Raw genomic sequence first — 16,497 nt, forward strand, 5'->3', positions numbered from 1 at the left:
TCTTCACGTGGCATTCTCCTCTTCCTATAAGGACACCAGCTGTATTGGATTAGGGCCCACCCATATGACCTCATCGCAACTTGATTGTATCAGCAAAGACCCTATTTCTAAATAAGATCACATTCACAGGTACTGGGGGTAGGACTCCTGCATTCTTTTGGGGGACACGTTTAACCAGAACACCCAGAACACCGCTCCCCTACCTTCCCCCCACCCCGCCCCCACCTCCGTCCTGCACCGCCGTGGTTGAACCCTCCACCATTCCCCACTGGGATTATTGTGCTAGGCTTCTAACTGGTTTTCTACTGTCACATTTACCCTTAATCATCTAGTCTCGATTCCTTTGTTCAGAAACTTCCAATGACTCCCTCCTCAATGAGAGTGAAAGCCAAAGTCCTTGTAGTGGCCTCAGTCCCTCCTGACGTGCACTCATTCTCCTCTCCCACCTGTCTCTGCTCCAGCCACCCTGGCCTCCCTGCTTGTCCTGCAGCATACCAGGCATATTCCCACCTGGCAGCCTTTGCATTTGCTGTTTCTTTTGCTCAGATGCTTACTCCCCATTATCTGCTTGGCTCAACCCTCAGACCCTCATTTAGGACTCTGCCTAACGGCCGCCTTCTTATGATGCCTTTCCTGACCACTTCGGCCACCCTCTATCATCCTTCTAGCCTCCCCATGGTAGCTATGGCTTTTCCCCGCTTTATTTTTCCCCAGGATACTCTCTCCACCTTCTGCAAGCCTATCTTATTTACTTATTGTATTTTTTGTCCACCACCACCACTATCCAAATGTAAGTTCCTTGAGACCCGGAATTTTTATTTGTTTTGTTATTTGCTCTATCCTTAGCACCTAAAACAGGGCCAGGCCGGCAGTAAGGTGTTCAGTAAACATTTGTAGATTTTTTTTTTTAATTTGTTAGTAATTTTTTTTTTCAATATATGAAGTTTATTGTCAAATTGGTTTCAACATTTGTAGATTTAATGACAAATAGAACAAGGCATTTTCTTATAAATTACTAAGCCATTTACCATTATTAAGTGTCCATCTTATTTTCCAGATTTTTTTGTCACTGTAAATAATGCTGCTATAAATAGCTTATTTCATATGCTTAATTTCTCCCTTTTATCAGTTACTTCTTTGGGTCACATTTCCACAGTGAACACTGTCAAACGTCCTTCCAAGAGGATTTTTTGTCAATTTATAATGTCACCAGCCCTGACTCTGTTTCCTTGTTGCCTTGCCACCATCGGGCTTTATCCCTTCTTTATTTTTGCAGTTTGATAGTTATTAGTGTCGTAGGCTTTGTGATTGTTTTGATTTGCATTTCTTAAACTTTAAGAATTTTTTTTAAATCTTTATGTATTTTTGAGAGAGACAGAGCATGAGCGGGGTAGGGGCAGAGAGAGAGAGAGACACACACAGAATCCGAAACAGGCTCCAGGCTCCGAGCTGTCAGCACAGAGCCTGACTCAGGGCTCGAACTCATGAACTGTGAGATCATGACCTGAGCTGAAGTCGGATGCTCAACCGACTGAGCCACCCAGGCACCCTGCATTTCTTTAACTTTTAAATACAATTGGTCATGTGTTCTTTAGTTTATCTTCTTTATACCTTCATTTTTAAAAATTTTTTAATGTTTATTTATTTTTGAGAGAGAGACAGAGCTCGAGTGAGGGAGGAGCAGAGAGAGAGGGAGACACAGAAGCAGAAGCAGGTTTCAGGCTTTGAGCTGTCAGCACAGAGCCCGACGCAGGGCTCGAATTCACCAACCGTGAGATCACGGCCTGAGCCGAAGTCGGACGCTCAACCGACTGAGCCACCCAGGCGCCCCTCTTTAGTTTATCTTCTGAAGTAAATTGCCAATCTGATTATGTTTTGGGTGATCGCGGGGGAAGTGCCTTGGAATCATATTTATTCATCCGCACTTTTTTGGGACAACCATCTTAATCCTCGTTGATATTTGTTATAAGTATGCTGTTATTTCCATTCCATACTATTATTCCCTTTCCTGTCTGTGTGGCTCCTTCAACTCTGTGTTTTCATATTTACAGCCGTGGACTACTGTGCCTCGGAAAACCACGGATGCGAACACGAGTGTGTGAATGCTGATGGCTCCTACTTTTGCCGGTGCCCTAAAGGATTTGCTCTTAACCCAGATAAAAAAACATGTGCAAGTAAGTTACCTACAAAAAGAGTTTGTGTGTGTGTTTGACAGTTTTTGGCTCGCACATTTTATTTACTTACTTATTGACTTACTTTTAATTCCCGTGTAGTTAACATAGTGTTACATTAGTTTCAGGTGCATAGCACAGTGATTCAACAACAAAAACTTTCTTTGCTGCTATTGCTGTGGGCACCGTGGCCGGGGAATTCTCCCAAGCATATCGTGGCACAAGATGATGTGCTGCGGAGTCTGATGACTTCTGCCCCATTCTTCCTCTGTCAGGCCTTTCGTCACTTGTCCTAGGACCGTAGCCCACCCTGTCTCAATATCACCCTTCAAGGCATTTGACAGAGGTGTCTTTCATTGGAGACCACACGTGGGAATGGTCTTCCAGCATCTGTTGAACGTGCTGCTGATCAGACCATCTGACTTCATGCTGGCTCAGCCGGGCTGTGCCCATCAGTATTAACAGAGCTTAAAAAATACTTTCACTGAAGCTCTGTGGCTTGTGGGCTTCAGCTCTGCCTCCACGCGAGCATAAGAAGATCGCTGAGCCTGAAGGAGTTGAATGTGGTTGCTTCGGGGTGGGGGAGGGGCGGGTGGAGGGTGGTTTGCAGAGAACGGCTCCTTCTTTTGTTTGATATATTTAGTTCTATTTGATTTTAACTACACGCATACAGGTCAGAATTCACTTGAGCTCCCAACATCTGACCATAAGAACTTACAAACTAAAGATGTTTTGCGAAAGGATTCCAAAAGCATTCTTTTACATGTAAAGGTATGTCAGGGCACTTAAGGGATTGTGTGTGGGCGATCATCCTGTTGAGGGGTTCACTTGAGAGAAGGTTGTTTTTAAAGGATTAGGGCCCAGCATTTTTAAAAAGTGCAGCTGAATACCAGGTCAGTGTACGTTATCTCTGAAACATACATCAAGGAGAAAATAGGATTTCAATTCGTAAAAAGTTCATGTACCCACCGCCTTTCTAAAACACATTGATTATGGAAAGCAGGATATACGTGGACAGTTTTTTAAAAAGCACCCCCACAAAACTCCTGAAACCTAAGCTTCCTCTTCAACCCTAAATATCAATAGCTTATAAACACCGGAGCTGGAGACAAGGGTGGAGCCTGGAATTGCAAGGAACACGGCCAGTCAAAATATGCATTTCTAGAGCCCTAACCATGTGCCAGTAACAATGGACAAGGTGAGGGCCTTCCTGGAGGAGGTGATATTTTGGCTGAATCTTGAAGGCAGAGCTGTCATTTATTCACCGGGCAAAGAAGGCTGAGACCAGGGTGGCCGGGAGGAGGAAAGGTGTGCCAAGATATAAGCCAGACAGGCTCAGGCCCACACCTGGCACACGACTGGCATGTGGCTTATTGAGAGAAGAAGCGGGTGATGAGTGGCCTCCTCTGGTCCTGGTCTCCCTTCCCTTCTGAACATTCTGAACCGTAAATCAGCAACTCGGGCTGTGGTAACAGCTGGGAAGGTGGTTGCCAGGTTGACGGGTTGGTCTGTTCCTCAGAGAGGAGGCCATGTGCTGCCAAGGGCAGTCTCGGCCTCAGAGCAAATTCTAGCTCTTCTGCTTTTTCACTGGCTGGCCTTGGGCAATTGATTTTTGCTTCAGTTCCCTCAACTGTAATAGGGGATCATAATACTGCCTGTTTCATAGCGTTGTCTTGAAAACTAAATGGGGTAATCCATATAAACCATTTAGCAAATTGTCTGGTGCTGAGCAAGTTCTTTTCAGGGATGATACTGCCTTCAACGACTTTAAATTGGTATTTATTGAGCATATACCACATGCCCGAGCTAAGTTTAATAGTGCATAAAAAATTCAAGACTTGGCCCCAGGCTTCCACTCGGATGAGACCTGGAGGAAAACACGCGTCCTATCCAGTCTGCCTCCTGCCTCCTCAAAACTCCTTCCCTGCCTGAGACCCCCCGATTCCCACCCCTAGTTCCCAGAGGCTCGCCATCACCCCCATCCTGTGGCTCAGTATGTCTCCTATCCCAGAATCCCTGGGGACACGGAGAATTACAGGCCCCAGGATGATGCAGGCAAGGAGACCCTCCAGTCAACACGGAAGCTCAGGCACGCTGGGAGAAGAGGTCTGGCTGGGAGGCAGGGGAGGACTGGTCCAGCTCGGGGGCCTTGCCAGTGAGGCACAGAGCCCAGCAATTTCAGCATGTCTCTGGACCCTGTCGGAGTTGAGACTCAGAAGTAGGCAGGGCTGGGTACTCAGAGGGGTCTGGGTGGGCAGCATCCAGGAGGTGTGTCCCCTAGAAAAAGGACCCCCTTCCTATCATGCTTGGGGGCAGAGTGAGAACCAGACCTGGAAAGGCTACTGCCAGGAGGAAGGAGACCCCCCCCCGCCCGGCTTTCTTGGAAAGCTGCAAGAGTGGGAAATAAAGTGAAGCCCAGCAGTAAGAATGGAGACGCTTGGGAGCACCCCACATCTGTGAGGGACAAGAACAAGAACTGTGAAATAGGGGCCAGTTAAAAAGACAGAAACAGGATGGAGGTGGAAACTCAGAATCAAGACAGTCATCCTGTTAGTAATTAATGAGGCATCACATCAGCTTCCAGCCAAGTCGGCCTGGCTGCTGCTGTGGTGTTGAGAGGTTTTTTTAAAAAATTTTTTCCACTTCTCGTAAACTTGCAAAAAAAATGAAATAAAACAAAAGATACTCAGTTCCTTAAATTTCATCTCTATTTTTAACCAAAAGTATATTTGAAGGCTAACCCAATTAGTAAGTGTAATTATTGTCTGAAAATGTAGACTGTCAATGTAATATACCAAATGTGATTAATTTATGATTAAACCAAAGTATATATAATAGAGCCTTATGTTCCTGAACAAAGAGTATGATTTAAAATACATAAGTATTCAAAAAGCACCACTTAAAAAAATTTTTTTTTAATGTTTATTTATTTTTGAGAGAGGGTGAGCAGAGGAGGGGCAGAGAGAGAGGGAGACACAGAATCCGAAGCAGGCTCCAGGCCCTGAGCTGTCAGCACAGAGCCCGACGTGGGGCTCGAACTCACGGCCCGTGAGATCATGACCTGAGCCGAAGTCAGACGCTTAACTGACTGAGACACCCAGGCGCCCCCAAAAAGCACCACTTTTTATATCAATTCTTTCCCCTAAAGCAACCTATCCAAGTCTATCTGAATATTCTGTAGAGGGGAGAAGAGTGGAAATATGCAGGTATGGTAACTTTGCAAAATATTGCCAAGACTTTTTTTCACTGTGGGAAAATAGACGTAATATAAAATTTACCACTGTAACCATTTTATTTATTTTTTTTTTTAATTTTTTTTTTCAACGTTTTTTATTTAGTTTTTGGGACAGAGAGAGACAGAGCATGAATGGGGGAGGGTCAGAGAGAGAGGGAGACACAGAATCGGAAACAGGCTCCAGGCTCCGAGCCGTCAGCCCAGAGCCCGACGCGGGGCTCGAACTCACGGACCGCGAGATCGTGACCTGGCTGAAGTCGGACGCTTAACCGACTGCGCCACCCAGGCGCCCCCCACTGTAACCATTTTAAAGTGTACAGTTCAGTGACATTAAGAACATTCGTGTTGTTATGCAACCATCACTGCCATCACTGTCAGAATTTCCTTCTTCTTTAAGGCTGAATAATATTCCATTGTATGTATACATCACATTTTGTTTACCCATTCATCTGTCAGTAGACACGTGGGTGGTTTCCACCTTTTGGCCCTAGTGAGTAATGATGCTATGAACATGAACGTACAAGTATCTGTTCAAATCCCTGCTTCCAAATTGCTAGATCATATTATGGCAAGACTTTTTAAGGTCTGATCTGAAACCACTACTACTGAGCCAGGCACGAGAACATTCTCAGATGTTCAGGGTCTTTTCCTGAGAAAGATAGAAGACTTCAGTCCACTGGACAGGGATTCATGTCTTTGGTATCAAGGAGACTGCGGGTTTCAAGTCTAATGCTTAATCATCTAATACCTGTTCTAGTGAGTAAAGGTAATTGTAGACATTCATAACATATAATAGCATGTTGCTATTTATTATTTACTGACTTTGAGATCATTATAGTCATTATTTTTTAGACTCCATTGATAACTTGGTTGGCATTTCCATCCTTTTTCAAGTAGGAATGCTTTGCATAGAGGAAAGTACTACATGAATATTTATACTTGCTTTAAAAGTGAAACCTGGAGGAAGGAAATAATTTTATACTGAATCCAAGGCATAAAATATAGAATGTATAGAATTTAGGTTCCATAGCCAACTTATGGTTAACCTACTGTAATATGCTACTTAGTTTTGTGAGATGAATTTTTGTACATGAATCAAAGATTCTCGATTGGAGGGGACCTGAAAGTTCAAACTAGTTCTAGCCCAACCACCCATCTCACAATATTCCCATCATGCTATCATCCATCCTGCACTTAAATACTCCTACTGACAGGACACTCACTACACCCCATGCAGTGCATTCCATTTTGTGCAGCTCTGACTCTTAGAAAGTGGTTCATTAAACTGAGCTGAGAATGACTTCCTTGTACTTTGAAACTAAGAACAAATTAGGCTTCTTGTATTTTCTTGGTCATTAGGACTAAGTCATATCAGAATAACTTTATTTCGCTTAGTAGACTAGCTAGGCCTGGAAAACGTGGTAGGGACTATCTGTACTTTCACAGACATTGGACCGATTTGCTGATGAAGGCCCTATGCCTCATAGACCAGATGGAGGAACGTGTGCTGGATGAAAGAATAATTAATTGTTTGCATCTATAACTGGCTGAATGTCTGTACCCAGAAGATGTTAATTGCTGAGCTGAGATCCTCACGGAGGGAGGTTTTTTAAGCAGCCTGCCAAAAGAAGCCTGAAGAACTATATAAGAGCTGTCTTATATCCTTAGTGATCCCTTGTTGGTTCCTAGTGGGTGGTGTTTACATCTAAACCCTCCAAAACACTCCATTGAGAGTAGTACTGATACTTGAGGCACCTGGGTGGCTCAGTCAGTTGAGCATCCGACTTAAGCTCAGGTCATAATCTCACAGTTCATGAGTTCAAGCTCTGCATTGGGCTCGCTACTGTCAGCATAGAGCCCACTTCAGATCCTCTGTACCGTGCCCCCATCTTCTCTGCTCCTCCCCCACTCACACACGCTCTCTCTCTTTGTGTCTCTGTCTCTCTGTCTCTCTCTCTCAAAAATGAATAAATATTTATAGGTAAAGAAGAGTGGTACTGATAACCGTTTATTCATTCAACAAATATTTGTCAAGCACCTACTATGTGCCAGATGCCATTGGAGACACTAAGCATGCAATGCTAAGTAAAACAAACCAAAAGACTTCTGTTTTTTTGGGCAATAGCTTACATTCTGTTGGAGCAGAGTAGATGAGAATACAGGGCTCACGAGAAAGTGGAATCTGAACAAACACTTGAAAGAGGTGAGGGAAGGAGGAGACTTTTGAAGCAGGGGAAATACAACACCAGTGCAAAGGCCCTGAGGCAAGAACTGTGAGACTTGGCAATGATGAGGGACAATAAGGAAGTCCATATGACTAGAACAGAGTGAGACATAGTAATGTAGTATGGTCCACAGAGCATACAGCCTGTCCTGTCTATAGTCATAGGTTTGCTCCCCCAAATTCCAGTGATACCTGTGAGCTCATGGCCACTTCCCTATACTGAAATCCTAAAATGGCTTTGTTTGTTGGCTGTATTTTATGTTTGGGTGTAGACATAAGAAGCTATACACGTTGTCCCCAGCAATTTTCCCTGATTATTTTCTTCTCCATTACTGGGCACTTCCCACACTGTTCTTTTTTCTATTTTTTAATGCTATTTTCCATGGCAACTAGTTTCACAATTATGAATGTACATACTTGTTTTTAATACCTTTCCCGACTACAAAAGTAACATATACTTACTGTAGAAAACTAGATCATATAGAAATGAAGTTGTATAAAATGAAACGATCTGTCATCACCCAGATATAACCATTAATACTGACTTGCTACATTTCCCTCCAGCCTTTTTATGCATATGAATATATTTTTATAGAGTTGAGATCATACAGTATAACATTAAATCATGAGTATTTTCACATGCCATTTTAAACTTTATCAAAAACATTTTAATGTCTTCATGATAATCTATCATACCTATGTATCACAAAGTGTTCAATAATTTTTTTGGCTACTCTGATTGTATTGTGATAAATGTCCTCATATGTAAGTCTTTGCATTTTCTGATCATTTTCTTAGGAACAAAACACAAAAGGAAACTTACTGAGTCAAAGTCTGTTAACAGTTTTAAGGCTTTTGATGTATATTGAAAGTTATTTCCAAAAAGTTTTACCAATGTATACTCTACTGTAAGAGTTTTGAGGAGGCGATTGAAAAAATTTTTGCTAACTTAAGAGAAAATTTTTTCTCATTGCTTTATTTATTATCATGTCTAATTACCTTTCTTCATAAAATTAGGTAGTAATATATAGAGATAATTGACAAATATATGTTTTTTGGTGTTATTTGATTGATGAATAGTCTGTTCTAATTAAAATTGACTGAAGAAGAATTAGATCATATGAATAAAGGCCTCTGTTTATTAAAATAAATTGAACTTGTTCTTATAAACCTTCCCACAAAGAAAACACCAGGACTAGTTGGCTTAACTGGTGAATATAGGAGGAAGAGCTAATATCAATACACAGATTCTTCCAGAAAACTGAAGAGGGAACATTTTTCAACTAATTCTATGAAGCCAGCATTCCCCTGATACAAAACCCAGGAAAATACATTACAAGAAAAGAAAACCACACACAAATATCCCTCATAAAATTCATGTAAAAGTTGTTTAAATATTTTTAGCAATCAAATCCCACAATATGTAAAAAGGATAATGCATCATGACCAAGAAAGATTTATCCCAGGAATTCAGAGTTGATTTAACATTCAAAACGTGATCAATATGGGGCGCCTGGGTGGCTCGGTCGGTTAAGCGTCTGACTTCGGCTCAGGTCATGATCTCACGGTCCGTGAGTTCGAGCCCCGCGTCGGGCTCTGTGCTGACAGCTCAGAGTCTGGAGCCTGTTTCAGATGCTGTGTCTCCCTCTCTCTCTGCTCCTCCCCTGTTCATTCTCTGTCTCTCTCTGTCTCAAAAATAAATAAACATTAAAAAAAAAAAAATTAAAAAAAAAAAACGTGATCAATGTAACTCACAATATTAACATACTAAAGAGCAGAAACCATAAAATCCAACTCAAAAGATAAAGAGCATTGGACAAGACCTGACATTCAATTTTGATTAAAAAAATTTTTTTAATCTTTATTTATTTTTGAGAGAGAGAGAGAGAGAGAGAGTGGGGGAGGAACAGAGAGAGAGGGAGACACAGAATCCAAAGCAGGCTCCAGGCTCTGAGCTGTCTGCACAGAGCGCCATGCAGGGCTCGAACTCACGAACTGCAAGATCATGACCTGAGCTGAAGTCGGACACTTAACCGATTGAGCCACCTAGGCACCCCTCAATTATGATTTTTAAAAGAAAAAAAAAACCTTTCTGCAAATTAGGAATGATAAGAATTGCCTCCATCTGATGAGGTGCATCAGTGGAGAAATCATCAGGCAACACCATACTCAATGATGAAAGACTGAATGCTTTCTTTATAGGATCAGAAACAAAACAGGATGCCCACTTTCACCACCTCCTTTTAGTATTGTACTATAGGTTCTAGCCATTGTATTAGGAGTAAAAAAAGAAGGGCAGGGGGAGAAATGAAATCTAGGTTGGAAAGGAAGAATTAAAGCATATTTATTAACAGACAACAGGGTCATCTATGTAGAAAATTCAGTGGAGTCTACAAAAAGGGGCTATTAAGTGAGTTTAGCAAAATTGCAGGATACAAGGTCTATATACAAAAAAACAACTATTTTTTACATTTTTTCAATGGAGAATCAAAAATTAAGATTAAAAAAACCATTTACCATAGCATCAAAAATATGTACTACCTATGGACAAATTTGACAAAAGATGTGAAAGACTTATACAACAAAAACTACAAAACATTGCTAAGGGAAATTAAAGAAGACTTAAATAAATAGTTATATCACATTCATGGATCAGAAGGCTTAATACTGTTAAGCTGTCTGTCCTTTCCAAATCTATGCATCAAAGCAATATCTATCATGACCCTAGTATGCTTTTTTGCAGAAACTGACAAGCTGATTCTAAAATATGTGTGAAACGCAAAGGATTAAAACATTCAAATGGATTTTGAAAAAGATGCCCAAAGTTGGAGGACTTAAACTACTTGATTTTAAAAACTACGTGTTTTTCCTTTTAAGGATATCGTGTGCCTTTCTCTTACTCATTTTGTTTCCTCTGTTACAGGCTAGGAAATTCTTCATTATTAAAATTCTTCATTCTTAAAATGATATCCATAGGTCACATATTCTGTAATATAGTAAAATCCTCATCAAAACAAAAATATTTCTTTTATGACCCCATCAGCTGCTAATTATTTCAGGCAGTTTTAAACAGTGTGTTTAATTCCATTATAGCAAAATAATCAGACCCTTCAATAGAAGTCTCTTTCCCTATCTAAAAATACTCATATTAAGTAAAATCCCATTATAAAAAATTCCATGTAACCTTTCTTTTCTCTTGGTGTTTTGATTTAAATTAACATGCACCTAGAGATCACAATCTCTGACTGTGCAACCTTGAGAAAATCTAAGTGCAAATGAGTCCCGTGATGTAACGAGGGCAGTACTTTATGCTGAGAATATCTCTGTCATTTATTCCTTCTTTTTCCCAGGATCTGACTTTGTGTCCCATTGTTTGGCTCAGTGTCTAAGGGGTTTAAGTGGTCTGGAGTTCGACTTGGGGAAGATTTCCATTGTTTTAATTGCATAAATTCCATAAAACTTTGAGCTAAGCTCTCTCTTCCCAGCTTGCGAGACAACAAACAACACTCAACCACGCTTTTATTTTAGTGGCTTTTAACGTGAACCCAGACAAGGAAAGCATCTTCACAGATTCACTTGCTGCATAAACATTTTGTAACATGTTGAGAAAGTTCTCTCTGGGAGGCCGTATCCCTAAACGTGGAGATAGCTTCACTGAGAGATCCCTTCATAGCAGGACTGTTTGAAGTTACAGGAATTTATTATTTAGGGAAAATTAAGAATGAAATCCCCTTGGTTTTTCTCTGTGATATTTATTATTTTGTTCACCATTCTTACAATTTTTCTCTTTCCAGAGATAGACTACTGTGCCTCACCTAATCATGGATGCCAGCACGAGTGTGTTAACACAGATCACTCCTATTCCTGCCGCTGCCTAAAAGGTTTTATCCTGAATCCAGATAAGAAAACCTGCAGAAGTAAGTTGCACTGGCTGTAGAAGGGCTTGTTCTGATAAATGCTCTGCTAATTTTCCTTTTCCTTGCAAAACTTCAGCAAGTATACGTGTACTCAGCATTTGTGCTCACTGATACTATTCTGCCCTTTATTTTACCTTTTGTCACTCCCAGTTCTGTGATGGAGATGATTTTTAGAGATTGACTAGACTGAGTCTGCCTATGGGATCCACTGAGCAAAGTTGAGGCCCAAACCGAAGCCCTAACCTACATGAAATGAGGGCGCACACCCTCCCTCCTCCTTAGCCCCACAGCATGTATTTGGGACCTTGTGAAAGAAAAGCCTGGGCCCGGAGACAGGAGGTAAAAGGGATTCGTTTCTTCCGGTCCTACCAGATGAGACACTTCCTGGCTGCTAAGAGGGGAAAATTGCTGCTCTATCCTCTTTGACATAAAGGAAGGAAAAAAACAGGACTCTGGGGTATTTCCGCAGCGTTCGAGAGGTACATGGCGTCAGCAGGATGAAATTAATGATGTGCTGAGTGACTCAAATGCCTGTCGGCTGGCACATCAAGGGGGATCTAGAGCATGAACCCCAAATGGGATCTCTTTACACTAGACTGTCCCTGAGAAACCACTAGAATGGGAAGTCCACAAGGACAAAGATTCTCCTGTTTTTCTCACTCTTGAATCCTCAACACCTCAAGGGTTTGGCACGTGAAAGTGCGACACAAGACGAATGAATGATTGAACGAGTGAGTAAATGGATCTCTCTGAGATTTATCATCCTGGAGAAATTGCAACTCTTATTTGAATTGCTCAATCTTGTTAGAAAGTTGGCCCTTTTGGGGTGCCTGGGTGACTCCGTTGGTTAAGTGTCTGACTTCGGCTCAGGTCACGATCTCGTGGTTCATGAGTTTGAGCCCCACATCGGGCTGTCTGCTGTCAGCACAGAGCCCACTTTGGATCCTCTGTCCCCCTCTGTCTCTGCTCCCTGCCCCCACCCCCACCGTCTCGTGTGCTCTCTCTCTCTTTCAAAAATAAACAAACATTAAAAAATAATTAAGAAAGATGGCCCTTTTAAGCCATACAGGTTGTGAACTTTTTAAAAGTATTTCCATAGTCAGTCCACACTTATGTACGCTGAATTGTTTGTGTTCTTCTGGCAGTGGTGTTTGCAGAACTTTCTGGAGCCTCCATTTAGGGGTGTATTTTCTTATGCGCTTCTTCACCACCTCTTCTTGGTGATATGTATGGCAGTGCTCTGCCTCAAAGCAGGACTGAATTTTCAAAAGTTTGACCATGTATTTCTTTTGAAAAAGCACTGTGGGCTATGTCACTGAATCCAGACAAGCCACATTCTGCTCCCAGCACGTGTGGACTTACCAACTCACTCTAACAAGTGTTTGACCTTGGATGGTGGTAGATGGTTGTAGACACCACGTTTCGAAACTGGTGCCTTACAAAAGGTAATCCCTGCTGCCTAGCCTCGATGCAAACCCTGGAACCATTTGAGCATGAAATGGGAATTTTAACCGATGGCACCATTCAACACACGAAAACAATGAAGTGGAATATTTTTCATTAGACCACACATGCATAACTATGGTGGAAAACCAACTTTTCTGGACTGGCCACGCCTCTCTGTGCTATTTACACCTTCTTCTAGGTCTAAGTGTGTTAGTGGCTGACTACACCCAGGGAAAATCAGTCGCAGGTGGACTCGTTTGTGGACCGAAAGCTCTTATGTGGGGAATAATTAGATCCGGTTCAACTCAGACACACACATTGTGGAGGAAAAGGGGAACAAGTTAGGCATGTGGCCATCAGGGCAGGAGAATATGCTTGAAAGTCTTCATCTCTTACCAGTCATCTAGGATTCCCTCGACCTCTGCCTCACATCCTGCCAGGAGAGGCACATGCACTAAGAGAAGGGTCCAAGGTGGTACATGCATGCATTGTTATCAAGAGGGGAGGGAAGTGGGGAACAGAAGGGCAAGTGGAGAACGGAAGGGCCAGTGGAGAGGCAGTGACCATTGGGAGCAGTTTGACCACCACACATGGGCCTGTTCGCAGGTCGTGGCCCTCTCCACAGTCCCCAATGCTCCTTCATATATGTTGAGCGATTATAGCTCCATTTCCTCTTTAGCCAGGTGCCCTACTTTTTCATCCAAGAAAAATGGAATTTGTGTCTAAAACCCGATGTCCTCATCAGCCCTTCTCCCAACATCCTGCCTCATCGTTACATTTTCCATTGTCTGCTGCAAACCCAGCCCTGGGCTCCTGAGGTCAGCCTCCTAGAGCTGCCCCTGACTTCATGTTTGCACTCAGTCGATTATGGCAGACAGCTGTTCACGGCAACGAGCACTCACTGTCTCTCTAGAGCATTACATGGAAGAGGGAAGCAAGAAATTAGATTTAAATCTGGAGGTTGTTATTAGGAGTTTGAGGATCTCAAGAGCATTACAGATCTCAAGCTCAGGGTACAGCCATTTACGTTTAATAGACAGTTGATGGATGTGGGCTATTTTCAAATCTAATAAGACATCTATTTTTCAGAGGAATTTGACGTTATCCAATTAAGGTAGAAAACACAGTTCAAGGCAGAATTCTACTGAAGAAAAGTCTCTCGGCCGGGATTTATTCTTCCTCCTCATCTGGGCACAATTTCTTTCTCTGGAAAGTAGTGTCATTGATTTAAGGCATAAATTATTAAGGCGGTGGTGCAAAGCACAGAAGCCAGGACTGGCCTGGCTGTCGAGGGGGGGCCCGAGGGTGGAATCATATGTGGGTGTGAGCCGGGGAGCTGGGCTCCAGGATTGCTCATGCTGGGCACCACAGCTGGCGTTCCCTGGAGCTGGAGGCATCACACTCTGAAGAGACAGGATGGAGATGGGAGGGCTGGTCTTAGCAGTGTCACTCATACTGGCTGTGTGGCCTTGAACAGGCTGCTTTTCTTCTCTGGACCTGGGTTTGCTAAACCAAAGGAACACGACGTCCCGCTTTAACGTTTTGTAGCCTAACCAATTTTTCTGAGACCTGCTAACTGTGCCACTCCATTGGCATTATAATTTACTGTCCAGGGTCACTAATCTTACATGTTTTGATGTCTTACCTTCTCAGTGAAGTCTCCAGCTTTTTACGAGTTGGCACGCATGAGCTCTGTTTAAATTGTGTTGTCGGAGGGGCAGTTGGGTGGCTCAGTCAGCTAAGCCTCCAACTTCGGCTCAGGTCATAATTTCACAATTCATGGGTTTGAGCCCCACATCGGACTCTCTGCTGTCAGATCCTCTGTCTCTCTCTCTCTCTCTCTCTCTCTCTGCCCCTACCCCATGATTCTCTCCCTCTCTCTCAAAATAAATAAATAAACTTAAGAAAAATAAAATACAATTTTTTGTCTGACCGTTCTGCCAACTGACCTCTCATGGGGCTCACTGGACACTCTGGGCTTCACCAGATAAAGCTACCTGCAAGCCTGCCCCATATGTAGTACCATACATTTAGTGAGGAGACCAGAACAGACACGGGGCACATTGTAGGTACTCCGTAAATACTAATTAAGTAACACACGCATAAAGAAATGTAACTCAAGCATGTAAAGAAAGCAGAGATCTGCAGTTACTTTGCCATAAGTAACCATTTGGAGTCAGTGCTGAATTGCTGTTTGCCAGATAGCTGAGCGAGAACATCTTTAAGAATCCAAATGTTTTTGGGGTGCCTGGGTGGCTTGGTCGGTTAGGCATCTGACTTCGGCTCAGGTCATGATCTCGCGGTTCCTGAGTTCAAGCCCTGCGTTGGGCTCTGTGCTGACAGCTCAGAGCCTGGAGCCTGTTTCAGATTCTGTGTCTCCCTCTCTCTCTGCCCCTCCCCTGTTCATGCTCTGTCTCTCTCTGTCTCAAAAATAAATAAACGTTAAAAAAAAAAATTAAAAAAAAAAAAGATTCTAAATGTTTTTCAGTTTAGGTATTTTGTAATATAAATCTTTCTTAAAGACAATGCTGGCTTTTAAAAAATTGTGAGAAAATATATATAATATAAAAATGGCCATTCTGACCATTTTTAAAAAATGCTTATTTATTTAGTTTTGAGAGTGTGAGTGCCAGTGGGGGAGGGGCAGAGAGAAAGGGAGAGAGAACCCCAAGGAGGCTCCACACTGTCAGCACAGAGCCCAGAGTGGGGTTCCATCTCACGAACCGTGAGATCAGGACCTGAGCCGAAATCAAGAGCCGGTTGCCTAACCGACTGAGCCACCCAGGCACCTCTGACTATTCTAATACACTTCAGTGACATTAAGTACGTTCACATTCTCTTTTTTTTGTTTGTTTAATGTGTATTTATTTTTGACAGAGAGAGAGAGAGAGAGAGAGAGACAGAGAGACAGAGCATGAGTGGGGGAGGGGCAGAGAGAGAGGGAGACACAGAATCCGAAGCAGGCTCCAGGCCCTGAGCTGTCAGCACAGAGCCCGACCTGGGGCTTGAACTCACTGACCGTGAGGTCATGACCTGGGCTGAAGTCGGACGCTCAACCGACTGAGCCACGCAGGCGCCCCAGTACATTCACATTCTTATTCAACCATCATTCTTATACAACCATCATCCCCTTAAACTCCAGAACTTTTGGATCTCCCCAAACTCAAACTCTGTACCCATGAAACGACAACTCCCTGTTCCTGTCTCCCCCCCAGCTCTTGGCAACCACCATTCTATTTTCTGTCTCTCTAAATTTGCCTGTTCTAGTTACCTCATATAAGTGGAATCATACAATATTTGTCCTTTTGTGTCTGACTTATTGCACTTAACATAATGTCTTCAGGCCTCCTCCATGATGTAGCATATGTCAGAATTTCCTTCCTTTTTAAGGCTGAATTCAAGTCCCTGCTTTTGATTCTTTTCGGTAAATAGCCAGAGGTGGAATTGCTGGATCATATGGTAATTCTGTATTTAATTTTTTGAGGAAACTCCGTACTGTTTTAC

General features: G+C 42.6%; 1 protein-coding gene across 3 annotated transcripts in view; it reads left to right on the forward strand.

The window, feature by feature from the left end:
- The window catches only part of MATN2 (matrilin 2), a 136,279-nt gene that overhangs the window by 85,757 nt on the left and 34,025 nt on the right, over positions 1-16,497 (forward strand). For all 3 annotated transcript variants that reach the window (XM_058698671.1, XM_058698673.1, XM_058698670.1), the window contains 2 exons: positions 2,052-2,174; positions 11,425-11,547. In XM_058698671.1, coding sequence (XP_058554654.1) covers positions 2,052-2,174; positions 11,425-11,547 — 246 coding nt within the window. The remainder of the gene's footprint in view (positions 1-2,051; positions 2,175-11,424; positions 11,548-16,497) is intronic.

The sequence above is a fragment of the Neofelis nebulosa genome, chromosome 14, assembly GCF_028018385.1.
Source record: "Neofelis nebulosa isolate mNeoNeb1 chromosome 14, mNeoNeb1.pri, whole genome shotgun sequence".
In the NCBI taxonomy this organism is placed as follows: domain Eukaryota; kingdom Metazoa; phylum Chordata; class Mammalia; order Carnivora; family Felidae; genus Neofelis; species Neofelis nebulosa.